The sequence below is a fragment of the Coptis chinensis genome, chromosome 8, assembly GCF_015680905.1.
Source record: "Coptis chinensis isolate HL-2020 chromosome 8, ASM1568090v1, whole genome shotgun sequence".
Classification (NCBI taxonomy): domain Eukaryota; kingdom Viridiplantae; phylum Streptophyta; class Magnoliopsida; order Ranunculales; family Ranunculaceae; genus Coptis; species Coptis chinensis.
The window spans coordinates 38,094,508-38,121,184 of record NC_141463.1 but is presented as its reverse complement, the minus strand read 5'-3'; the positions used below and the strand labels follow the sequence as shown (position 1 = coordinate 38,121,184).

At 43.4% G+C, this 26,677-nt stretch overlaps 2 protein-coding genes and 1 pseudogene across 2 annotated transcripts; all 3 read right to left on the bottom strand.

Moving 5' to 3' along the window:
* Positions 1-3,175: 3,175 nt before the first annotated feature.
* Positions 3,176-3,742, bottom strand: LOC147481400 (labd-13Z-ene-9,15,16-triol synthase, chloroplastic pseudogene; annotated as a pseudogene).
* A 6,289-nt stretch (positions 3,743-10,031) lies between these two features.
* LOC147481399 (putative mannitol dehydrogenase) lies at positions 10,032-13,401 on the bottom strand. Its single transcript, XM_086578924.1, has 5 exons — positions 13,390-13,401; positions 12,937-12,970; positions 11,374-11,434; positions 10,782-10,895; positions 10,032-10,572 (listed from the first exon to the last, which is right to left on the bottom strand). The coding sequence occupies exons 1-5, from the start codon at positions 13,399-13,401 to the stop codon at positions 10,032-10,034; spliced, it is 762 nt and encodes a 253-aa protein (XP_086435050.1).
* A 9,554-nt stretch (positions 13,402-22,955) lies between these two features.
* LOC147481398 (uncharacterized) lies at positions 22,956-24,589 on the bottom strand. Its single transcript, XM_086578783.1, has 2 exons — positions 23,870-24,589; positions 22,956-23,778 (listed from the first exon to the last, which is right to left on the bottom strand). Exons 1-2 carry the CDS (start codon positions 24,488-24,490, stop codon positions 23,284-23,286), a joined length of 1,116 nt encoding a protein of 371 aa, XP_086434909.1. The 5' UTR covers positions 24,491-24,589; the 3' UTR covers positions 22,956-23,283.
* Positions 24,590-26,677: the final 2,088 nt, after the last annotated feature.

Here is a 26,677-nt window from a genome sequence, read left to right as displayed (position 1 = left end):
GAGGTTCCAGAAAAATCTTTAGACTTGAGGTGTCCCTCAACCAGTGTGATGTATGTAAGAAGACTAGGGAGAAGTGGAGAACGCCTTTCGCCTCCATATCCTTCAAGAGGACTGCTTCCTGTGCATTTCCTTCCTGCAACGGCATATAATCAGGCAGTTATAGGCCAAAACTAAAGATTTCTTGCCATTAAGGGAATGAGCATGTGAGTTTAAAGTCTCCATATCGTAACTGATTTGTACTTTAGGTTAGAGTCTACTGTCTACAATATGACCTTATAAACCAATATTCAAGTCCTGAAAAAATGAGCTCTGGTGCAGTGGTGCTCACACCACTTATAGGAAAATCAATGAAGTGTATATGGTTTCGAATCAATACTCACGATCTGACTCACATAATTACTGTTTACTGGTTATACTCATGATCTGACAAGAAGTTACTTCAAAAATAATTGGGATCAATCAGAGTTTTAATTCTTCTTCTTTTACTTTGCAATATACCTAAAAAATGTTTCCAAACAAAACTTTTCCTATTTTATATTTAAAATGCTTCTCCTCAAACCATCGTGAAATAGAAACTTATAGGTTATATTTTAGTAAAACTCTGCGAACTATGCTCTACTTCTCACATTTGTGACACTCTCCACGAAAATATTTTTGCAATTAATCGTTATACATGCCCTTCATAATAAGTAGCAACAAAATAAAGCTTCAAAGGTACTTATTAAGACACCATAGCAGAGGTGTTCCATAAATCGGCTTTTTAAGATTATTCTTCCTTTTTTTTTTCGCTATCCAAAGATTATTCTTCTTAAAATCATAGTTTTAAGATTTTTTATACATAATAATAAAATGAAAAAAAAAATTATATAAAAACGGTCATGTATATCAAGTTGATTTGTACAAAATTTGAAATGAAGTCTAGGAAATTTAGATTTTATTGCCAATAAGGCTTATTTGTAACCTTTTTTGTCAATTCATTCATCCTCCCCCATCTCGCCTCTCTTAACTACAAAACATAAATGGTTACTAGGCTCAAACCATTCTCTATTCGGTTTCTTAATTTCACTACCCTATTGCCAATATGTTATCTTCTGATATTAGCTTTAAAACAGTAACCATTTTAATGTGGGTCGAAGGGGAGAGTCTTTAATCTTGATTTGTCCTTTTTGGGTTAACTAAAAATGAGTTTATGCTATATTAAGGATTCCAAAAGTAACCCTAAAACAAGAAGTGCAACAACACATTCGACAAGTGGTGTAATTTGGCAATACATGTCTTCTTTCTAAAAGCATTTGTGTTTGCCCAAAAATAATTATGTCTCAGACGTCTTATTCTTTCTCCAAACAATTATAAAGACCAACATTCCCAACTAATTTAAAGCCCAATACACTAGAATAATAAGTTTGAATTTTTTCTTTTAAAACATTGAGTAGTTAATTAGTTCATCATCAAAATAATAACACAATATACAATTATAATAGTCCAGAGTAAATCAACTATTAATATAGTAAGCCGGCCACAGGCCGGCATATTGGCTAGTAGTATTATGTAGTTGGTATATTTAGTCCCACATTGAATAGCTAAGAGGCCCGTCATGTTCTCTTCTCATTTAGGTGTGTGACCTTATGTAATGGTTTACCTTGCTTAAATAAATATTTCTTTATAGTTTTTACTAGTTTGTAGGCCCGTGCATATACATTTAGATTTTTTTTAGAAAATTGGGACTACCGTTTTAATCGTTAACCAATTTTAATTTCTTAACAAATTGTTTTAAATGAAGTTTTAATTAAGTTTTAAAAACCAGTTTTTTTTTTTTTTAATTGGGAGAAAGATCATGTTTTAATAGGAGAATAATTCTCGTTTTAATTAGATATGATAGATTTTCCCTTTTCAATAGAGGAGGAATTCCCATTTTAATAGGAGAATGATTCCCGCTTTAATTAGAAGTGTTAGAATTTGTTTTTAGGAGAGGAATTCCCGTTATATATAATATGTGAGAAATTCCCGTTTTTCAAATAGGAGAAAAATTTCCATTTTAATAGAAGATGACGTGGAATTTTAATAGAGCTCGAAAAATGTCTTTGTGGGAGCTTTAATATTAAAATATAGATAGATACTAGCTATTTGGCCCGACCAATGGCCGGACTTGCTACATAGATAGTCAATGACTCAAAAACCTAAAGTCCACTTGAATAAATAATATATGTATATTGATAGCTAATGATTTATTGCGTACTTTGTTTGAAGGGTTTATGTTAATTTCTATTTTTGGGTTATTATTGTCCTAGATATATAACAATGCTTATCATCCTCTCACCTATATAAACTATATCAAAATATAACACAACAATCAAAGAATAGAACACGTACTCAAAACATATCATATGTTTAAGCGATAACCGAATTATATTCATTGCGCACAATGATTCCATAACACGTAATGATTAGAAGTTGATATTTACGAAATTACTAAAATGAAAAATATGTTAGATAGCTTGAACATATAAATCTACCAATGTGGTTGTTTGATCAATGTATACCAATCAGAATACTTCAAGAGTCATAGGTGCAATTGATATTAAATTCAAATATTCAATTAATTATTGAAAAAAAATATATTAAAAAGATACAATATAATGATATTCTAACCCCAACTCGATATGCTACTATATAGTTGATACCAAAGAAAGTGAAGAAAGTGAAGAATACTGAAGTAAATATTGATTCCAAATTAGACGTAAATTGGAGATTAGGATTTTGTTGGTCACGCCTGCTACATTGATAGCTAACAATTCAATAGCCGAAAGTCTATTTGAATATCTAATATATGTACATTCTTCGCTACTTAGTCAAAAGCCAATATTCAAAAGAAATTGAGCATTTGTAGCCCTAAATGCATTTCTCTAAGATCAGTAAGAACTTAAATGTTGTGTCCAACAGTCAAGTACGGTTACGTTCAATTTACCCATTAGAGGTTTAATATTGTAATGTTCAATTAAACCATTAAATCAGGTAATTTTCAATTATGGTGTTACCTTGTATTTTTAGTTTTTTTCATCTTAGAAAATACAAATAATGCCCCATAGAGAGGGACCTTAAACCAAGATCCCAACCATAAAAAAAATAAAAATAGAGCAGCACCACGCACTTGCAAACGCACTTGACCAGCTAACAGTTACTTGTAAAGCTTATGATTTAACAATCTTGTGCTAGGAATGGCAACCAATGGTATTCTTTTCTTTAAAACAATCCCAAACTTCTCTGATAAATCCAGCTTAGTCCCTTCTGGCAACTTCCAATTAAATAAGTGCAAGAGTGAAGCCAATACATATATTAACATTCTTTCAGCTAAGGGAATCCCTGCACATATCCTTCTCCGAGAACCAAATCTTCTCCGAGAACCAAATGGGAGATAATGAAAATCATTTCCCTTGTAGTTACATCCTTTACTAACATCTAGGAATCTCTCAGGATCAAACACTAAGGGGTTCTCCCAAGCTTGGGGGTCTCTGTGCATCGCCCATACGTTGAAAAATACTCTTGCACCCTTAGGGACAGTATAACCGCCAACTGCACACTGTTTACTTGGGCTCTGAGGAACCAAAAGAGGCACTGCAGGATGCAACCTAAAAGTCTCCTTCAATACAGCATCCAAGTAGTGCAACTTGGACAAATGAGAGTCTTCAAGCACATTGTTCAGTCCTACAATTGCTTCAAGGTATTTCACCATCAACGTTAACATATTTATTCACACAAAAATGTAAGCAAGTCTAGCTTCAAGGTATTCTCTTTGTCCTCTTTAATTCATTAGAATTATTTGGCTATACCGGTTTTTTCCCCCTATTTGTATATACCGAAGGATGTCGATATATAAAACCTTCATTCAAAAAAGTTGGCAAGCATACACATCCCATCATCATGAAATAAAAGCCAATGAACTTGATGTAGTAGATTATGTCAAAAGAAAACTTAGTGAGTTATTGAGACATGTTATGTTCGTACCTATAAATTAATGATCTGTGTTTTCTCTTTCATGTGTGAACTGTGAAAACCATAGCATCGACAACTTTAAATTATACATGTAATTGCTTCATCATTCCAGTAAGAATTTTCTCATGTTATGTAAAAAAGACCAAGTTTTAACCACCCCTTTCACAATTGCTTCATTCAAATCCTATAAGACACAAAAATTAATCAAGTACAATTCCCGTAATGAAAGTGATTGTAATATCACCATAATACACCGGTTCCTTTAACGCGCCCATCATCCTACTAACACCAATCAAATCCAAAGAACAAAGTAAATCTCACTAACACTAATTAAATCCAAACAACAAACTAATTTATTTAGTAATATGGATCGACTTAACATAATAAAAATCTCTAAATATATAAAAAATGAAAAAAATAACTATACATAGCGAGTGATGCGGACAACCTAAAAAATCATTGCATGTCAAGTCATGGTATATATTCAGTTAAAAAGTCAGATGCATGTGTTGCGCATATAAGGACGTAGAGCTGGTGAGATAGACGCATCAAAAAGACTTGGAATACCTTGAATTTAGCATGGAAGAGATTGATACTATAAATTAAACTTGTACCAATTATACATTTTAATGAAATCATTAATAATCTCCACTCAAGATTTACATAGAAAGAGAAATGCACAATAGCCCAATGTGTAGACAAACTAAGTTCACTAAAAGCATTAATCAAATAATAACATAGGATCTATTGACCTTGGCCTCAGATCTTAATAGTAACAAAAAACGACAGTAAACATTAGCAGCTTGCAACACCTAGGAAGGTGCATTTAGGTACAATTAGTTTTATTTTTCGTTTTTGACTGCTTACGGAAATCCTAATTATACATCAACAATGCTAAACCAAACTTTTAGTGCAACAATGGCATCAGTTTCGTAGGAAAACTCATCATTTGAATCAATCAACAAATATACTTACAAAATTCAATCCAGCTACAAAAAAAAAATTAAAAAAAAAAGATATTTTAGTTTTTATCAGTTTTTGAAGAGGGACCAAAAGTAAGCCACTAAGAAACCAAAGCATGCCTTGCTCGACACTTCCATAGTTCTTCTCTTCCCTTGGCAGCAACATTTATTCAATGCACAATTGCCACTCCCTATTCTGATACAGATTTGCAACTTTGTTAATCCAAAGGCATCGGTGACTTTGTAGTAACCTGCAGAAAAGTATATAAGTTATTCATAACATAGTTCCATTAGCGATTGGATATTTTGTTATAAGCAAAAAAAAAAAAATATATTAGTAGTTGTTAAAGTGTCATGTTTGACGTCATATTTGGTCGCCAGTTTCTTGTTACACATTGGTATTTTAGTGTTCAACAAAAATAAATCAGGGATCTTCTTTGGTCAAACGACTACAGAAGTAAATTAAGAAGATCCATAGCCTTTAGGGGGAATGAAACTTTGTGACCTCTGCATAAAGATCGTTGATCTTAAACATCTTACCTTGGACAGCTAACCTGAAATAGATGGATATCCTTCACTGTGTGACGTCATATTCTCTGACCACCTAGATCAATAGCATCAAACTAAGTAATGAGAACTCATATATACCACCCATAAATATCTGCCTAATATAAAAATGTTCACAGGTCATAAACATCATATCAACTTACTTAAAATATCTATGGTAGAAACATGTACAGTAAGAAGGGGCAATAAATCTTAGAGATAATTTTTTTGGCATGACTTTGAATCTAAATAACAGTTTTGGTACCCACGTGCTCTGCAAAGTCAAGAAAAACAAATTTAGAGATATGGTATGGACGCGGAACAAAGCTTCCAGAGATTATCAGCTCATATCAAATGCTACCTTCTATTCGACGCCAAGCTCGACCATATAGTTTCAGAGCTTCGAGAAACTTCTTATGCTCTTCCTCTGTCCATCTTTCTCGCTGTTTAGATATTGTGTATGTTTTCCTTGCCTACTCAAACAGAAAACATAGAATGAAACATTATTTAACAAATATCTAGAATGTTTATTGAATGACTGTTTATGTCGTACTTGAATAGCTAGGACATGGAAAATGTAATACCTTAGGTGCATTTTCACCTTATGTCGTATTCATCTCCTTTAACTGAGTTACAGTTACAAATTGGGCTTCAATATCCGAACCCATCCGCGAACTACTTGTGACAATGGTTCTTAAGTTTGTCCCTTCAGCTTGATCCTATATCCAAAGCAGGAAATAGCTGGGTTCAATAATCAACTCAAGCATAAATAAAGTTTGTGGAATCAAGCTCATCGGCTGTGTCGTTGTATTGTAGAACCTTTCTTCTACCTGATTTGCCGTGGCTAACACACCTCTAAAATAATTATAACATCTATACTGATATGACTATTGAGAAACAACCCACTAAGATATTTCACAATCCACTGGCCACTTATAATTTTTGTAGAATGAAGGAGATAAATTTGGTGTCAATGATACTTAGAACACATGAAAAGAGAAGTGGTAATAAAAAATAAAATAAAAAATAAAATAAAAAGAAGAAGACTCTAACCAATGATGAAGTACTTGCTGAAGGTTACAAAGTCTAGCTTTCCTGTAAGAGGAATAACATTAATGGATCCTATAAGAAAAACTTAACAATATTACATACAATAGAGTCATAATTTCTAATGCCTCTTTACCTTTAATACGGGAAGCAATGCTATTATTGGACACGTAGGGCTGAACCAAAAGCCTTTTGATATTTAGCATATATGCTACACCAAATGAGCTTGAGAAGATCAATCGGAAGCTATGCTGAGCATTTGAACTTCAATCCAATATTGGATCTCATCATAGTAGTTTCCATTCTTCAGCCTTTTACATCAAGAAAGATATCAAATGTGAAATAACTCGATATGCCAATCAATATAGGACGAAATGAAAGTGGCATATGCTCACATGTGAATCGCAAGAATTGCTTGGTTCGTGACTGCTATATGTGACCAAGAATTTCTCTCTAGGAGAGAAATCAATGAGCTTAACCTGTATTATTCCCATCAGAATTGATGTGAGCAAAAGAAAACCAAAGAATTAAAGAAGGTGTGTGTGTGTGTGGCGGTGTTGGGGGGATAGCAATTTTTTCTAACCTGAGGATGGGGATAACGCATGAGACATTTAAAGGTAGTTGCACCACCCCAAACAACAGCACCCTGCCTGAGAACTGTGGCCAAGTATGTCCCACGACGGGACCACTGTACCAAATTATCAGTCCAAAACTGCCAAACAAAGCTAAGAATGATCACTCTATACATCTAAGCAAAAATAAATGTGATTCACATAAATCCAAAATTTGTAGTACTCTAATAACAGTATGATAGTGCAATAAAAAATGGCGGGGTATAGCTAATAATAATTGAAAATTATGTTTTTGCCTCGAGAGATCACATTCAATGAGATCCCGAAACTATTTTCTAGAGTCTAACATCAAAGGGTGATCATTGTGAATCAATAGGATTAAAAATATTTAAGTACAGCTAACCATATCCTTAATCATACAAAATTAATGGAGGAAGAGAAGATGTTCTTTTGCATCCAAGTAAAGGGGCAACACTTGTAGCTTTGTTTCTCATAATCTAGAACAATATGGATTTTATTTGATCTAATTATTATATGGCTTTAGGTGTAAAGGTTAGTGCTTTTGCTGTCACCCACGATTACCAATTGCGAATAGCTATCTAGATATAAGCTTGAGCTAGTCACACATAAATACTATTGAAAAGCTATCTTAAATTATCTAAGTTAAAAAACAGCTAATATTCTTAAACTAAAATTTTCTTTGCAAAGTTAAGCAGCGTTTGATCTTAGTGCATGATTGTGAATAAGCAAACCTGGTGATGCTCCAATAAAACAACTAAACCCGACGGAGTCATTATTTTTCCTATTTGTTTGACCATAACTTTAGTAATTATTTATGGGAAGTCCTAGTGAGGTGTTGAGCAAGCAACATAAATGTGGGCATGAATGAAAACAGGTTGAGGCAACTACACTCTGAGATTATATATATATATATATATATATATATATATATATATATATATATATATATATATACACACACACACACACGAAGTACAATTTCCCAATAACTATTGGATAACATGCAAAGAACTTGTAACTTACCATAATTGTATTCAGATAGTAGCAGCCCACATTTCGTATCACGTCACATGAACATTACTTGGCGCAACCTATAGCAACACACGTTCAGTGGGTGGGTATAAGTCAAACAATGGAACATCAAAAGGGGAATATCAACACTCATGGCTATATGGAAACATTATATAGGAAAAGGACCGGGAAAAGGTTACATATTAGGACTTGAGAAACAACATGGGGTACCTGAAGTCATAATAAATCTTGAGGGATTACTTAACGCGCTTATACTAAGCAAAGGGTATGGGTGTATCTAGATGGCATCTCCCAAATAATGACAGTCTGTGATGTACACTGTTCTGCTGAACAAAAGGTTGTGGGTAATGATATGGATTGGTATGGTATCCTTCAAGTTGAAGTGACGTCAAATGAGGCATCCATTAAGAAGCGATCAGAAGCTTGCCCTCCCCGCTCCATCCAAAAAAAAAAAAAAAAAAAAAAAAAAAAAACAAACTTGCATGGTGCGTGCTGCTTTTAAGTTAATTGGAGAAGCACATAGGGTGTTTACAAATCGAGCGAAACGGTCACTCTTTGACATGAAATATAAGGCCTTTAAAGGAAGATCGCAACTGCCCTAGCAACGACCATGTCCTGTTTGTAAGCAACCTGTGGTAGGTAACAGTTATGGGAATAGGGGTAGAACACAATATGCAAAAGTTAACCTTCAACTGCAACCGCTGCAACCGACCCAACCATCTACGTTACGTTGCAAAAAGCTGAAACATACCACTGGGAATACTCTTTTAGCACTTCTTCTCTGTGGTTGTTTTTTGTACTTGCAGACATCATAATTCTTCTATGACGCATAAGTTTAGACTATTCAATATATTATTTTGTTAGAATGTTTATCATGTGTGTAAAAAAAACCTATAAGCATTTGTGTACTCTAAATTTCAAAACTTAAATAAGTAATACTTCTGGGATACAAACCAAAAATGAAAAATATGTAAAATATGCATATGCGTTATTTCGGATGTACCTGTTTCTCCGTACTTCAAATCTTTCAAACGGTCCACCTGCTTGAGTTTCACAAAAATCTTCAATCACAGGGTCAATGTCAGCAATAATGATGCCTTCCACTCCCGTTTTTGTGGCAGAAATTTGAGAAGTAATCAGGCTAAACATATTACTCTCTGCAGGAAAAGACAATCTCAAATGAGATTCTAGCTGCTCAAATTTGCAAATGAGTGCCAAACCAAGTCTTACTCTGTTTTCATATTTCCTAAACAGAACTAATCTACTCTTTTATGACTGGAAATCAAAAGAACCTTCATGTAGCTTCCTATTATTAGACTAATGAAAAGGTTGGCAATGACTCACCTTTTTTCTACTAACAACAATGTTCAATAGGATAAAAATTCAGCTTTGAATAATTATATAAACTATTTCTATTATTTGTACAGGGCAATGCTAAAGCAAAGCTGTGAGTGCATACCAGCATCACTTTTAGTTGCCATTTATCTTCAATCAAATGCCAACAACATTTGAAATCATTAACCTGTGTTTTCATGAATTCTAGACATAAATAGAAGGAGAGAAAAACAGACTAACCTCTTGACAAAGCCATTGATGAAGGATTCAGGATCATTAGACTTGAAAGCTTTAACAAAAAGCCACCCCATATCACCTGCGTCTGTTGCACATGAAAATAGGAATGATCAGAATCCACCACCCTCCTTAGCTATCCAGACTTGAAAATGGTGCTTCTTTATATGTTGAACATGGAGTTGTTGCTTGCTTGGCATCTATTGTTTGAAAATTTAGGACCACTCCTGAACTATATGCTTTAATTCATATTGTTTCGAGTGAGGAGTACATGCAACATGTCAACAAATAACTACTCTATGTGATCATACTTCATTACCTGCATTTGCTCCTGATCTCGACTGACCAAAAATGAGTTTGCACCAAGATGCTCAGTTTCTTCCTTCTTCTTAGCAAGGGAGGTGCTGATTACAGTAACCTTAGCACCAAAAGCCTTTGCAAACTTCACAGCAACATGCCAGAGACCACCTAGTCCGACAACACCCACATGCATCCCAGGTTCACTAAGTCCGTAATATTTCAGTTGGCTGTATACTATAATTCCAGCACATAATAGAGGAGCACTTGCATCAAGTGGCAGGTTGTTTGGAATCAACACCACATAGTGCTCATTGGCATCCATGGAATCAGAATATCCACCATATGTCATGGTTCCATCATAGTATAACCCACCATAGGTGAAAATCATCTTGGGACAATAATTTTCAAGACTTTTATTGCAATTATCACAGGAATGGCAAGCCCCACCCAAGCATCCTACACCAACCTTGTCCCCAACTTTGAATTTGGTTACCTTGTTCCCCACCTCTGTCACAATGCCTACAATCTCATGCCTGCACAATAGACCATAAAGGATTCAAACACCATCTTACTATTTTCAATACTTAATTACTTTGACCAGTAAAAATCATATTTAGTTGATGTCATATCATATAATGTTTGTTTAACAGACACAACGTTAAAATATATTGTGCCATATATGTTCTTAATAAGAGTGAGAGCTGAGAATGACAAAAGCATGAAAGAAAGGAAAATAACTTACCCAGGGACCATAGGGTACCGAGACATGCCCCATTCGTTCTTAATGCTGTGAAGATCGGAATGACAGATCCCACAGAACAACACTTTGAAGGCTACATCATCTTTTCCAGTATTCCTATATAACAAACAATTCGACCATCAAATGAACAGTGGCTATAATTTAACTTCATTTTGATTAATAAAAAAGATAGTCACTTTATCACATAACATGACTGTTGGATCCAGCCCTATAGCATAAAAGCCATTGCCGGGATTGTGCCTAAATGAGCAACATGGTCAATTACTGCCGCTCTAAATTAACCACAATTTAATGATAGCAGAAATGTTAAAACACAATCCTGAAGGCTATGATATGCTGACTACGTATTCAGTCATTCGGTGTTAGTTGTTAGAATCATAGTACAAAATATCGTCATCTATCCGCAAATATCACAAACGAACAGATTACCAAAAAAAAAATCTTCAAAAGTTTCCTTCACTAAAATTTTGTTTTCCTTTGTAATTTTTTTTCTAGTGAAGATGAAGTTATCAATAACAAACAAAAAAGAGAACATAAATTCAAAAAGCAAAGAGATAAATAAATAAAAATATACCTTCTGGAGAAGTGGAAGGGATAGAGAACACCAGTGTTATCTCTTGCTGCCCATCCAAAAGCTGCTTTTAGGTGTTTTGTTTATGGAGATTTCGACTCGGCAGTGAATGAAATTAACCATAGCACGTGTTTCATGATTTTTTGTGTGTGAGAGACTTGAAACTTCAATAATGTTGGTAAGGTTATTGCAATAGTTTGATTTACTTGATTAATGGAGGGTTTGAAGAGTTGGTGTTTTGTACAATTGAAAAGAGAGTATGGAAATAGGGGTTTTGGTTTTTATCTATTTTGGGTTAAGAACAATTGAAATCTGGAAAAAAAAAAGGGCGTAGATTTATTTTTTTTATGCCGAATTATTGTAAAATCTGATGTGTCAGTCTCAGAGAAAAAAGGGGGGGCTGACGTGGGTGCCTGGGAGCATTCTCAACTACTCAGTATTTATGGTCTTTGATGGTATTAGAGTGGGCTATTTCTCTAGCCAAAGGCCCATGCTAGTTAGGGGTGTGCACGGGTCGGTTCAGGTCAGGTTTGGGACTAAATCAACCCTATCAATTTATACTTCCCTGAAACCGAATCAAATCGGTTGTGTTATACTAATTGAATCGAACCAAACTGAACTAATTTTCAGCATAACCGATACCCGAACCGACTAGTTTTCACATATTTTTAAATTAAATCAATAAAACATGTATATTCTATATATGGCGAGTCGGTTCGGGTCAGGTTTGGGACTAAACCGACTCTATCCGTTTTCACTTATACTTAACCGAACTGAACCGACTAATAAGCATAATCGACCCGAAACCGACCGGTTTAGTTCGGTTTGATTAGTTTTGTCAGTTCGGTTTTATGCACACCCCTAGCCCATGTTACTCCATATCACCCGTTTAAAAATCGTTCACGTGTTAAGTTCAAAATTTCGTCACACATAAGGGGGCGTGTTGAGATATAATCCCACAATCGTGTGTCTAAAGCCTTGCAATCAAATATATAAATCATAGGACCACTCCACTTGGGTTTTAACTTATCACCAATTGGGTTTTAAGTTGGATGCTCATCTTCAATATGGTATAAGAGTTGAAACCTTAAAATCTACACAAAAACTATCTAAATGGTTGGTAGGTATATCAGAAATCAAAACTGACCCCACCCGACCCCACCTGATTTTACAAACTTTACTTGGAAAGAGACCGGTTCCTCTATAACCGGGTACAGAGATTGATCTCTGTACCACACACACACATCTCGTATCTCGGCGCACACACACACATCTCAGAGCACACACACAGGTATCGAGGCACACACACACATCTCGGACTCGGATCAACGGCGAGATAACACGGTTACAGAGATGATCTCTGTACCCGGTTGTAGAGATCTCGAGTCCACTTGGAAATGCCTTAAAGATCAGTGTAATACAATCACCAATTAAAAAACGTTCATGTAGATCATTGTGTTTTTTGTAATTCTCTAGAAGAAATGTCACTAACCTCATTTTTTGTGTCCTATTATACTGGGATGGCTCAACTAAACCTTTCACACATTACCATTATAGGGGAGTGACATTCTCTATCCAGCACGCGCTTAACATGGTGGAACTAATACACCGACCTATGGTCTCAGGTCGCATCCATGAGCTAACATCGCGCCACAGGACAGATCGCAACATCATGCGAACTTCGCCCGAGGCGATGACACGCACCCCTATCCATAAGCAATCATGGTGAAGGTATACTTGCACTCATCATCCCGATCAGCCCCCGCGCCATAAAGCTACTTGCCCGACTGCCACTCCTCATCATCATCAAAAAGAGACCTATGTAGATATTTCTCCGCGAGCTCCCATGATCCACACCCCACGTTGGTGACATCCTTTACACGTGGAGGGTTAGGATACACTTTCAATCTCTATAAATACCTCTCCTATGAACTACGTCAGACCTGATTCCACTTTGACCCCAAGAACCCAGAGTGAGATCGTGGCGGTTAAGCTCTCAAAGCCGAACTTCGGTCTCACCCATCCATCCATACCGGTCCCGGATCGTTTGTAAGGGAATATCACATCACACCTTTACATTGGCGCCGTCTGTGGTCTCGATTACTTGAGAAACCAAACCACTTTACAATCAGTAGCCAAAAATCAAAACAAAAGATTCTCAAGCCCACGAAGCATGGCAAGCCTCGAAGCTCAATTCCACACTTTGGCAAGCCAGCTAGGAACAATGAATGAACAAATTGCCCAACTCAGGCAAGAAAACGTCACATTACGTGCACAAGTTGATACACAGAGCCCACTAGCTGGCACCGCAGAAGACGACGTCATCAACGTCAGTCAACAGATCACCGAGCTAAACCAAAGGCTCGACAAGAATGCGGTCAAGAAAGATTCCACCCAGATAGTGCAGAAAATGCTGAAAACCTATCGCGCATCTCCATTTGCTGCTGAAGTACTTCACAAGGTCTCCCCTCCAGACTTTGTCCAACCACGGTTCCCACTGTATGACGGTCGCACATGCCCAGGCCAGCATATAGCACGATATGCTCAAAGCCTTGCACTCTACAGCGCGCCAGAGTTCGACCATCTCCGATGCAGGCTCTTTCCAGCAAGCTTAAAGGACGGCCCACTCGATTGGTTCTTCTCCCTCGAGCGAGACTCCATAAGAAGCTTTGAACGACTTACCGACACGTTCGCGAGCGATGATTATTACAATGAGGCCAGAAGGGTGATCTCAATTCACTCTTCCAGCTCGCTCTGGGCAAGGAGGAAACCTACAGCTCCTTCTTAAGCCGGTTCAAAACAGAACTCTTGGACATGGAAAACGGCCTCAAGGAATCATTTGCCGCGATGGCTTTCCACAACCGCTGCCGCACCAAGAACACACCGACCTAACCAGGTCGCTCTTAAAAGACCAACCCAAAATGTTGGCCGAGCTGTACGCTCGAGTGGATAAATACATCAAGCTGCAAGAGGCTTTGCTAAAGCAGAAACGAGAAGAAGAAGAAGAAACAGAAGAGGGAGAGGTTTACGAGGTAGCATCATCCTCTAGGAAACGACCCCGACAACAAGGGCAACCCTCCAGACCCAAACCAAGAAATGATCGGAATTAGCCGTGCTCACCAGATCTCCTAGTTACATACTAGAAAAGATCAAGCGAAATGCATTCTATCGACCGAGATAAAAAGCGACCAACAGATCGCCCGGACCCAGCCCTATCAAGGCTTTTCACCGCGCCAATTGCCACGAGACCGACGTATGCTGGGGGCTCAAACATTATTTGCAGGATCTGGTCGATGCTGGGCACATCAAGCAGTACACCAATATACCGGACGGCGACCTGCGCCACAAACCGATGGCCGCCCGAATCGCGGCGGAGTCCCCACCCGGGAGCGTTACGAGGCCTCAAAGCCGCCCTCACAGCCGAGGACGTTCCAGAGAACGCGTCCGTCAAGATCGCCGTCAGCCGTCAAGAGGTCGCGAGCACGACAGAACCATCCACATGATCACTCTCCAAGATGATTCCGTCTCAAGTTCACGGGAAAAAAGAAGGCGCGTCGGTGCCCTCCATGAAGTATACAATTTCTCTTCACAAGCCGCTGCAGCCCGTGCAGTTCGTGTAGAACGGGGAGACATCACCTTCTCAGAGGCCGACCTCAACAAGGTCTGCCTCCCGCATAACGATGCACTCGTGGTCCACGTCAAGATCAGTGACTGGACCGTCAAGCGAGTTTTGATCGACCCCGGCAGCTCTTGTGATATTTTGTTCTACCACACGATCCAAGAGATGAACTTACCAAAGTCGGTCTTCATAGACCCCATTGCACCCTCTTCGATTCAACGCGGCTCGGGGCGATCCAATAGGAGACATCATCCTCCTAGTCTCAGTGGGATCCCGGGAAGACAAAGTCAGCTTTAACACGCGCTTCAGCGTCCTAGATACCAAGTCGTCCTACAACGCCATTCTAGGACGACGGTGGATACATCAGATGCAGGCCGTACCGTCCACGTTGCACCAAGTCATCCGTTTTCCTAGCCCAAAGGGAATGATGGAACTTCGAAGCAACCAGCTCGAGGTCCATCATTGTAACCATATCATCGCAGCAAACAAGACCACGGAACCTCCCATCTCCGTCAGCAACGAGCCTACCAGCTATACAATGGCCAAAGACTTAGTGGCTGAGGTGAGAGCTAGCGCAACAAAACAGAACGCTGGGGGCTCCAACAAGAATTTCCACTCACCAGCCCCGATCTCGACCACTACCAAAGCAGCAGGCGTACCAACAGTACAAATCCTGGAGGTCGCCCCATTGGAAAGCATCACGAACAAGCAAAGTCTCGTGATACCACCACCACCTCCCCTCCAACCAAAAGAATGGCAGGGAACTACCCCAGTTCTTGTTGTCACAACAACAGCGATTGCCGACCACGTTGTCGTGACCACGGTGGGCGTTCAGTTCCTCCGGCTACTCCAAATAGGCCAAATGAACCAACACCGAAGTCGCAAAGAGTAATCCTCCAGAGAACGCTCAAAACGCACAAGACCAAGCACCGGCTCCAGAAAAATAGCAAGTGAACCTGGGAACAGAAGACGACCCCAAACTCGTCTACGTCGGGGCTAACCTCGACCCCACGCTTAAGGCTCATCTTGTAAATTTCCTGTCCATGAATAAAGATGTGTTCGCTTGGTCGTATATCGATGTGCCTGGTATAGACCCTACTGTTGCATGCCACCGGTTAAACGTCAACCCTGGTGCCAAACCAGTTCGATAGCGACCTAGAAGATTGTCTTTACGCTTTCAAAAAGCAGTCAACGATGAGGTTGATAAGCTCAAACAAGTAGGGTTCATCCGCAAGGTTGACTACCCAGAGTGGGTCGCAAACATAGTGGCCGTTCCAAAAAAGAATGGTACAGTCCGCCTGTGCGTCGACTTCACCAACGTCAACCAAGAAACTCCAAAGGACAGCTTCCCACTGCCCAGAATCGACCAACTTGTTGACCAGACCTGCGGACACGAGCTGTTATCATTCATGGACGCGTATAGTGGGTACAATCAGATACCACTAGCTGAAGAAGATCAGGAGAAGACATCGTTCATCACTGAGCAAGGAATTTATTGTTACAACGTTCTCCCGTTCGGACTAAAGAACGCAGGAGCGACCTATCAGCGGCTAGTAACTAACATGTTCCAGGACATGTTAGGGGACACCATGGAGGTCTACATCGACGATATGGTTGTCAAAAGCAAGAAAGCAGGCGACCACCTTACTCACCTCGAGCAAGCGTTCTCCAGACTACGACGAACCGGAATGAAGCTGAACCCAGAGAAGTGTCTTTTCGGAGCGTCCTCCGGAAAATTTCTCGGATATCAGGTCTCGCAAAGAGGTATCGAAGCAAATCCAGATCAGATTCGGGCGTTCTTAGACATGCCCGACCCGCAAACAAAGAAACAGATACAGAAGTTGTCAGGCATGGTCGCGGCACTCAACCGGTTCATATCAAGAGCATCCGATAAGTGCCGACCGTTCCTACAGATACTAAAGAAAGGCGAGCAATTCTCATGGAACGATCAATGCCACCAAGCATTCGCCACCCTTAAGGAGTACCTCACAACACCTCCCGTCCTAGCTAAACCAACAGACGGAGAAACTCACGGGGCTCTATCCGGCGGTATCCGATTTAAGCCATCAGTTCGGTCCTATTCAAGGACGAGCACAATTCATAAAAGTCGATCTACTTCACAAGCAAGACACTCACTCCAGCCGAGAAGAACTACTCCTACATAGAAAGAGCGGTCCTTGCTTTGTTATACTCGGCAAGAAAATTCCGACCGTATTTCCAGGCTCATCCAATCACAGTACTCAGCGATCTCCCTTTGAAGAGGATTCTTCACAAAGAAAACAAGACTACTAGGATGGCAATATGGGCCGAAGAGCTGGGCGAGCACCACATGGACTTCGTCCCGCGCATATCGCAGAAGGGTCGGTCGTTCTGCGGACTTCCTAGCAGATTTCGGTCGGCGACCCTAATTGGGAGGCTTGAAGCAGTCGCGCACCAAGAAAGCGAGCATGCAAAACGGTCACGGTCTCTCGTCGATGGTTCCAAAGAACCACGGAGGCGATGGTATGGGAATCGTTTTAGTCTCCCCGAGGGAGCTATGGTAGAGAAGGCGGTTAGTTATAGACTTCCATAGCGTCCAACAACGAAGCGGAGAATCTGAAGCACTAATAATGGGAATCTTGTAGCGGCGATCCATTTCGGAGTAAAGGAGATCTAAATCTTTAGTGACTCGCAACTGGTCGTTCGCCAGGTTACAAAAGAGTACACTACCAGCGAAGGTAACCTTTCTAAGTACCTTCAAGTTGTTAATAACTTACTTCCGTCTTTTAGCAGAGCTACGATACACCATTTTTTGCGCGAAGAAAACCGCCATGCAGATAGCTTAGCATATCTAGCCACTCAGACACCAAACTGTGTCCCTAGACAACTGATTATCGAAGTAGTCGATCGACCAGCTTACCAAGCGGACCAAGTCTTGACAATTAGCGACCTGTTCCCACTCTCTGAAGATCAGACGAGCCAAACCTGGATCACGACCTATTATCAAGTACATCGATGCGGCACACCCGGATGAGCGCGCACCAAAGCCAAGAAGGTTCCACACCAAGCATGTAGCTATTGTTTGGTGAACGCGGCAGATTATTCCATAAATCCAGCGGGGGGGACCTCATTTGAGATGTATCGATCGAGCAAGGCCGGCTAATTTTTTTTTGAAATTCCGCGAAGGAGAGTCGCGGCAACCATCTTTGGAGGTCGATCATTAGCCCACAAAGCGATCTCCCAAGGGTACTTCGGCCTCGTTATGCAGATTGATGCTAAAGCGTATGTCCTCCTCAGTGTGTCAAATGCCAAACATTTGGTCACAACATCATCTGACCGACTTCCCACATGTGGGGCTCGCGAATTGATTAACATCGCGAGCCCTTGGCGTTCCACATGTGGGGCATGGACATTATGGGACCATTCATCCCCTCGAAGAAAGAAGCCGGCTTCCGCTTAGTCCCTTGTTGCCACACTACTTCACTAAGTGGGTTGAAGCAATTCCATTAGCACACGTCAAAGAATCACCGCGTCGAAATTTCATTTGGACTCATATCATCACCCGGTTTGGCTTACCACATACACGGTGATGGACAATGGCTCCCGTTCAAGGGAAAAACGATCAAAGAGTTTACGGCCAAATGGAAGATCGTTCATGCATTCTCTACACCACAAGATGCGCTCAAAGCAATGGACAAGCGAGGCCGGCAACAAAGCCGTTCGGAGAATTTGAAGAAGAAAATTGAAAAGAACAAGAGCCAGTGGCCAAATCAGCTGGAGAACATACTATGGGCTCATCGCACTACAGCTCGCTCAAGCACCGGCGAGTCACCATTTTCCCTGTGCTATGACACAGAAGCCGTCATCCCCACCGAGCTGACAATCACGACAACCCGATCTGAACTTGTCGAATCAGGCCTTAATGACTCAGTTCTAGCTCGAGAGATCGACCTCCTCGAGGAACGGCGCGACCTAGCAGCCATCAGGGTGGCATCCTACCAACAGGTCCTCAAGAGATCTTACAACAAACGAGTACATCCACGGTCTTTTCAACCGGGGGATCTCGTTTTGAAGAAAACTCAAGATGACGCTAAGCTAGCACCAACGTGGGAAGGCCCTTACATAGTGGAACGCGTCGTTGGTAACGGCGCGTATTGGATTAAAACCCAAGAAGGAAAGTTGCTGCCACGACCATGGAACACATACTTGCTAAAGCAATTTTACCAATAGTTGTATTACGCATTGTAATTCCTGTTCCCAGGCACTACAAAGTTCATATGAAAGAAACTCAAGATTATTATCATAAATGGCGGATCTACTCACATCTCCAAACCATACCTCTCACACAGCAAGCTCCATACCGAGACACGCTCTCATACGAAGGCGGGGCGCCTCGGGAGCGAGCGCCTCGAGGCTAAACACGCTCTCATACGAGCAGGACGCTCTCAGGAGCTTACAGGCTTATCGCCTCTCCGAGTCTCGCTAAGTTGAGGACCTATACTTCTAGGATCAGCTCAGCGAGAACGCTCTCAGGAGCACCACGCCCTCAGGGGCTAAACACGCTCTCATGCGAGCAGGACGCTCTCAGGAGCTTACAGGCTTATCGCCTCTCCGAGTCTCGCTAAGTTGAGGACCTATACTTCTAGGATCAGCTCAGCGAGAACGCTCTCAGGAGCACCACGCCCTCAGGGGCTAAACACGCTCTCATGCGGCGGGGGCGCTCGGGAGCTTACAGGGGCTTATCGCCTCTCGAAGTCTCGCTAAGTTGAGGACCTATACTTCTAGGATCACTCGGCGAGAACGCTCGAGAGCACTCCACGCCACCGAGAGGCTAAACACGCTCTCATGCGAGCAGGACGCTCTCAGGAGCTTACAGGCTTATCGCCTCTCCGAGTCTCGCTAAGTTGAGGACCTATACTTCTAGGATCAGCTCAGCGAGAACGCCTCAGATGAGCACCACGCCCTCAGAGGCTAAACACGCTCTCATGCGAGCAGGACGCTCTCAGGAGCTTACAGGCTTATCGCCTCTCCGAGTCTCGCTAAGTTGAGGACCTATACTTCTAGGATCAGCTCAGCGAGAACGCTCTCAGGAGCACCACGCCCTCAGAGGCTAAACACGCTCTCATGCGGCAGGACGCTCTGAGGAGCTTACAGGCTTATCGCCTCTCGAGTCTCGCTAAGTTGAGGACCTATACTTCTAGGATCAGCTCGGCGAGAGCGCCTCCGAGAGCACCACGCCCTCCGGAGGGCTAAACACGCTCTCATCGCGGCGGGGGCGCCTCTCGGGGAGCTTACTGGGCTTATCGCCTCTCCGAAGTCTCGCTAAGTTGAGGACCTATACTTCTAGGATCAGCTCGGCCGAAACGCTCGAGAGCACCACGCCTCAAAGGCTAAACACGCTCATGCGGCGGGGCTCTCGGGGAGCTTACGGGCTTATCGCCTCTCGAGTCTCGCTAAGTTGAGGACCTATACTTCTAGGATCAGCTCAGCGAGAACGCTCTCAGGAGCACCACGCCCTCAGAGGCTAAACACGCTCTCATGCGGCGGGGCCTTCAGCGGCGGGGCGGACTCGAGAGCTTACAGCTTATCGCCTCTCCGGAGTCGCTAAGTTGAGGACCTATACTTCTAGGATCAACTCAGCGAACGCGGCTCTCGAGCAAAACGCCCTCGGGGGCTAGACCGCCGCTCTCATCTGGCGGCGAGCGCTCTCAGGCGAAACGCCCTCAGGGGCTAAACACGCTCTCATGCGAGCAGGACGCTCTCAGGAGCTTACAGGCTTATCGCCTCTCCGAGTCTCGCTAAGTTGGGCACCTATACTTCTAGGATCAACTAAGCGAGAACGCTCTCAGGAGCATTACGCCCTCAGCGGCTAAAACGAACTCTCATACGAGCAGGACGTTCTCAGGAGCTTACAGGCTCATAGCCTCTTTGATCCTCACTAGACGAGGACCGACACTCCTAGGGTTAACCAAAGAAGAACGCTCCCAGTGAGCAACATAACCCACGAACTCGCAGGGGCACGGTCCCCTTTCGTCCAAAAAGATCAAACACTTACATGTCGCGTTCCCGCGCATTATCATACCAGCTTAACATATAACGAGAATACATCTCAGAAGCAAAATCCATAGACAGAATCAAAGCCATGAACAATCAGACCAAAAAGTATATAGCATTAATCAAGTACTCACCAAAAGGAACACACATTTCGGATCCAGTGAAATCAGCTCTAAAGCACCGACCTGCTGGGTCTACCCAGAAAATCCAGGTCGGCTACCAAATTACAAAAACCAAAGTTAACGAACCGCCACTTTTGGGAAACCCGGTTCTCAAATTCAAAAAGCGAATCTTTCGGGCAAGCCCGCGCGCAGCTCTAGTGTTTAACCCTCGTAGGGGCAAAGAAGACACACGTTCTTATCAAACACAAAAACAAATTCTCACCAGAAGCGACAGAATCGGCATCACGGAGCAGCGACCACATGTTTATCCTCGGGGAGCGGTTGTTGAGGGAACATGCACGGCGGCTCATGAGCAACAACACGCATACCGGCCTCTTGAGCCCCATCTGCCTTCTTTTTAGGCGACGATTCTTTCGTCAGCAGGCGTACTCACTACGAGCGGTGGTATACGCGTTACGAGCCTTCACGGGCAACCCTGCGGCATTGCCCGGCGTACTTTCGGTGACTTCCGCGATCTCCACTTGCGATCGCCCACGAGACGCGACAAGTTTCGCATTTTTCATCGACAACGGCCGACATCTCTCCGACATAGTCTCCAACCTTTTCTTGTCGACCACCCGAAAGCGGCTCGCGGACATCCCATTTCGACTTCGGGCATCAACATCGATGTCGGGCGTTGCCTGACACTCTTCAACTTATCATAACCAGCAAGAAACTACAAGAACGGAAAGACAATGAAAATCAATCAAAGCGGACGACTAAAAAGTTAACAAACAACGTACTCACCAAACAGCTCGCCATGTCCATGGTCCCCAGGAGCGTATCCATATCTTCGTCCTCGACCTCAGCTTTGTCCCGTCCAGCACGATACCCCTCGGGGACTAGTCGCTATAGCGCGAGTGGAAGCCTGCGATCGGGCGCTTTTCTGAAAGACGCCTCTTCCCCGTCTTCCCGACGTAGAAGAACTCACTTCCCACGTCCCCAACGTGAGAGCTCGAGCTCCCACTAGCGACGTGGCCCCCCTGCTCCAGGTCATCTACCCTTTCGGCAGCCCGAGGGCCCGTCCTCCCGGTGGGGCGACGATCCATCAAATACCTCGATTAAAACCCACGACCTCGGGGGCGTTTAGCTTTTGGGCCCACGCGCTCTTGCCTTCCTCTTGCCCACGGTCCTCCGTGCACATGAGGATGAAACTCCATTTCCTCCATCAGTAGAGGAGAACTCTCTCGTAGACTGCCTTCTCCCCTAACAAAAGGGTCACACCGAGCCATAGGAAAAACTAAAGCACAAGGAACAAAACAAAGCCAATGAGGGAGAGATAGCATCCAACATCACGATTAAAAAAAAAAAAAAAAAAATAAAAATGAAAGAAAAATATACCTGAGAAGATGACCAAAGAAAGCAAGCAAGTTCAGAGGAGAAAAGACAGCAGCAACAGGAAGTCCAAATGTCGTCGCTCTCCCCGAACAGTTTATATTTATGCAAGTGAAACGTCTCTTCCCGAGGCAACTCATTATGGCATCGAGACGCCAAACGCCAATCCAACTGGCAACCATCATTTCATATTTCACAGACCGGTCATATCCGCTGCACGTGCCAAAGCCGCATCAGAATGGAGGTGACCATCGCTCCGCAGGGCGTTCGGCCGTACCAATACCGGGTAACTAGAGAACGCTGTGACCAACTGCACGCATAACAGTTCAAGAGTGGCACAGGTCCACCAACCTAGAACGCTCTAATAACCTACCACAATAGCAAGCCCAAAGGCACACAAACCAAACAGGCATACGATACGCAGGGAAGAGAGACAAAAGCCAATAGTACGTCCTTAATATAAAGCGATTGGCAAAAATTGAAGACCACGGTTAAGCCTCGGTTAAGCGGATAGCCCGGTAGCTGCTGGGTCTACCCAGGAAATCCAGCCCAGCTAAACATCAGTATCATAAAACAAGTAAAGGAAAAGACGAGCTGCCCGGGCAACCCCAGGAAAACAGCTCTATTGTTTTAGGCCAGAGGCCGCGTACAAACACAAAAACCAGACATTGACCGCTCAAATAACATCATCGAAGCCTTCAACAAGAGGGACGGTCAGCACTTGGGAACAGCTCGGATCACCAGGAGACGCCACCACTCCTTCAGTTAGCGTCCCACCCAGACCACCAACAACAGGAGGCTGATCAGCAACCACCTCACCTTCAGGGGAGAGCGACGACGGGGGACCCGACTACCGACCTCGAGTGAATCGACCTGTCGGTCTATTGTAGGTCCATGAGCTGGCTCCTCGGGCAGGTCGCCGTATCTCGCCTCCAGTTCTTCTATTTCAGCACGGATAGCAAGATAGGCCTCTCTCGCCTCCATCGCAGTAGCTTTACAACGTTCAGCGAACGCATTAGCAGCAACAGCCTTTTTCTTCAGATCAGCGACCTCATGCCTCAGCCCAATCGCCTCGTTCACAGCTGACGTCCTCTCCAGAGATAGCGTGACCAGTTGCGCCTTCAGAGTATCCAGCTCCACCTTCTCCGTTTGAGCTATCGCTCGGAGATCAGAGACCTCGAGCCTCAAGGACTCGACCTCCGACTTCTCCATTTCAGCGAACAGTGCAGCTGTCTTCAATTTCTGATACCCAGCAACCAGCTGCAGCAGCTCGCACATAGTACCACAAACAAACGATAAGCAACAGTGTACAATAAGTAATAGCACAAACAGTAACAACGTGACCACTTACCAGACAAATCGCCTTATCCACCCCTCTCAGATTCGACTCCAGCTCCTTGGCATCAAGGTCCTTCCTATCACCATCAAGCGTCATCCCCTCCAACAAGCAAGCAGCTATGGGTGCGGACTTGTAGCTGCAGTCCGACCTCTTCACATAGCGCTTCTTCCCAGTTACCTCATCAATGTACATCAGGTTGCGCTCCAGATCGTCCTTGCCAGTACTGGACTGCCCCTTACCAGCATCTCTTGAGCCAACCTTCCCCTTCATCTTGCCTGAGGCATCTCCAACAACCCGGGGTCGAGCGACCTCCGGGGCAACCTCCGGGGCAACCTCCGGGCCGTCCTCAACTAGGACGCTGAAGTCGGGCATCGGCCTCGACCTCGGGTTGCGAGCTGCCCTCCCACCCGTTCGCACCTCACCACCCTGTGCGGTCTGGGCCACCCTCGCAGTCTTAGCAGGTCGGTACTCCGGAATGTCGGAGGGAGCGTCCTCCACATCAAAAGGAGCATCCTCCCGACCCTTCCCCGATCCAGACCCGGAGGCCCCAGCACCCCCGAGGGGTCGCTTCACCCCAGTACGGCCCCGGTTTCTATCCTCTCTGGTCACCAGATCACTCCCACGCTTCTCCATAACACGTTCCTTGGACGCTCCCTTACCACGAGCCCTTGTTTTCTGAGCTTCCCTTCTCTTCCGAACGGCAGGCCCTCCACGCTCCTTAAAGAATCCGGCGACCTCGGCAACAACTTTTTTTCACCCGAAGTCGACTAAGCGAAGCTCTCGATCAACGCTTTCGGTTCGTCTCTGCGCGGGGGCGGGTATCCGCGTACAAAAGACAAAATAACAAATGTTAGATCAATACAGGATCAGTCGATATCAGCGTGAAACCTAAGAAAACGTACTGGTACCCACCAGTAAAATCACACGTTTTCCTGTCCACACTAAACCCGCTCGCACAGTAGTTACCGACTAACAGGAACGGTCTTTTATCCCAAGACTTCGTTACTCACTCCATCGAGCGAGGCGGGCGAGTAGCTTCGGGTTTGCAAGCTAAAGTTATATGCCCTAGATCGCTTCAAAGTGAAGTGCTCAATAATATCGGCGACCCGATCCGGTATTCACGGTGGCGTTCAACGTCGTCGAACACCTTCAACAACCGCCATGTGTTACCCACGAACCGCATTGCGCTTTTTGCCCACAACGGTTCAAAAATTCGCAAACCAACTTCGAAAATGGTATCGTCATATGCGCCCTCAGCTGCCCCTCACAGACGATCACCCCGTGGTGCGGTGGGACGTACCTCTCGCCAAAGACCAAATCGCCTCGCTCAGGCTCGTGGATCTCCAGACCGTCCACGTTTATACCATATCTCTTCCTTAGATATGGAAACGCCCTCAAAGCATGTTTATCCACAGCCCTAGGCGGCAGCTCGCTCGAATACGACCTCTCACCGCGTCCTGAAGTGCTAACGTCAGCAACCACAGGAGCAGATCGAGCATCGCCTTCCTCACTCACAGCCTCATCCCCATCACCCTCACCCAGCATACCAACTGATTCGTCTGTCTCCTCCTCATCTTCCCAACCGAGGGAAACTTCACGAACCTCGTTCGAACGAGTGTCATCGGAATCCGACATCTTTCTCCTCTAAGCTTAACAAATCTAGCTACTAGTATCTAACAGAGTACCCTAACAACTCTAGCACAGAAGCTTAGCACCAAACAAGGGAAACGGGTTCAAAAATGGCAGAGAACTAACCTGAAGATTGATGCGCTAATGAAGTTCTCTCTACCAGACGAAGCAGCCAAATGAAGTCTCAGTCAAGCAAGTAAAATTTTTGAACAACCGCCCCTCCAGTTTCCAAGGCATTATGATTACACCTAGCCCTAGCCTACCTGACTTCCAAACAACTGTCTTGTCTTTTCACATCCCAAAAAAGCGGTCGCCCGCGTTTTCTTCTCGCAATCGCTTTCGGATCATCGCGTCTTTGCGCGTCACGATCGCACCAACTAGCTCACGCGGTTAACACTAGCTGTTCTACACTGATCGTGGCAGATTCCCACCTATCACATAGTACGCGCGTGCCACCGTTCTCTCTCTCGGTCGGTCGTTATCACAACCCTACCGAGGGGGTAATAGGGGAGTGATATTCTCTATCCAAAGACGCTTAACATGGTGGAACTAATACACCGACCTATGGTCTCGTCTCGCATCCATGAGAGCCAACATCGCCCCGCCGGGACGGTCGCAACATCATGCGAACTTCGCCCGGCGATGACCACGGACCCCCTATCCATAAGCAATCATGGTGAAGGTGTACTTGCTTTCATCATCTCATCCCGATCGATCCATCGGGTCCGCGACGCAAAGCTACTTGCCCAGACTGCCACTCCTCATCATCACAGCAGACCTATGTAGATATTTCTCACGAGCTCCCATGATCCACACCCCACGTTGGTGACATCCTTTACACATGGAGGGTTAGGATACACTTTCAATCTCTATAAATACCTCTCCTATGAACTACGCCAGACCTGATTCCACTTTGACCCCAAGAACCCAGAGTGAGATACGTAGGCAGTTCGCTCTCAAAGCCGAACTCGGTCTCACCCATCCATCCATACCAGTCCCCCAGAGACTGTTTGTAAGGGAATATCAAATCACACCTTTACAACCATTATTTTCAAGTATGAGATGTTTAATCCTATACACTAGTTGGTTAGCACGAGATGATCTGATTTTGCACATTGCCCCTAATATATAACTAGAGTGTTGGAAATTTGGAATCAAATGATAAGTGGGATCCTCATAAAATACAGTGAT

Bases quoted from the DNA above. Each gene is read 5' to 3' on its own strand.
- LOC147481399 (XM_086578924.1), bottom strand. The intron at 11,435-12,936 runs GTCACTCCCCTA...ACCTAAAAGCAG, and splicing joins GCGCGTGCTGGATAGAGAAT to CTTTTGGATGGGCAGCAAGA. The intron at 10,573-10,781 runs GTAAGTTATTTT...TCTATTGTGCAG, and splicing joins CGGTACCCTATGGTCCCTGG to GCATGAGATTGTAGGCATTG.
- LOC147481398 (XM_086578783.1), bottom strand. From the start codon at position 24,490: ATGGAGAAGCGTGGGAGTGATCTGGTGACCAGAGAGGATAGAAACCGG. The intron at 23,779-23,869 runs GTAAGTGGTCAC...GAGCTGCTGCAG, and splicing joins TGGATAAGGCGATTTGTCTG to CTGGTTGCTGGGTATCAGAA.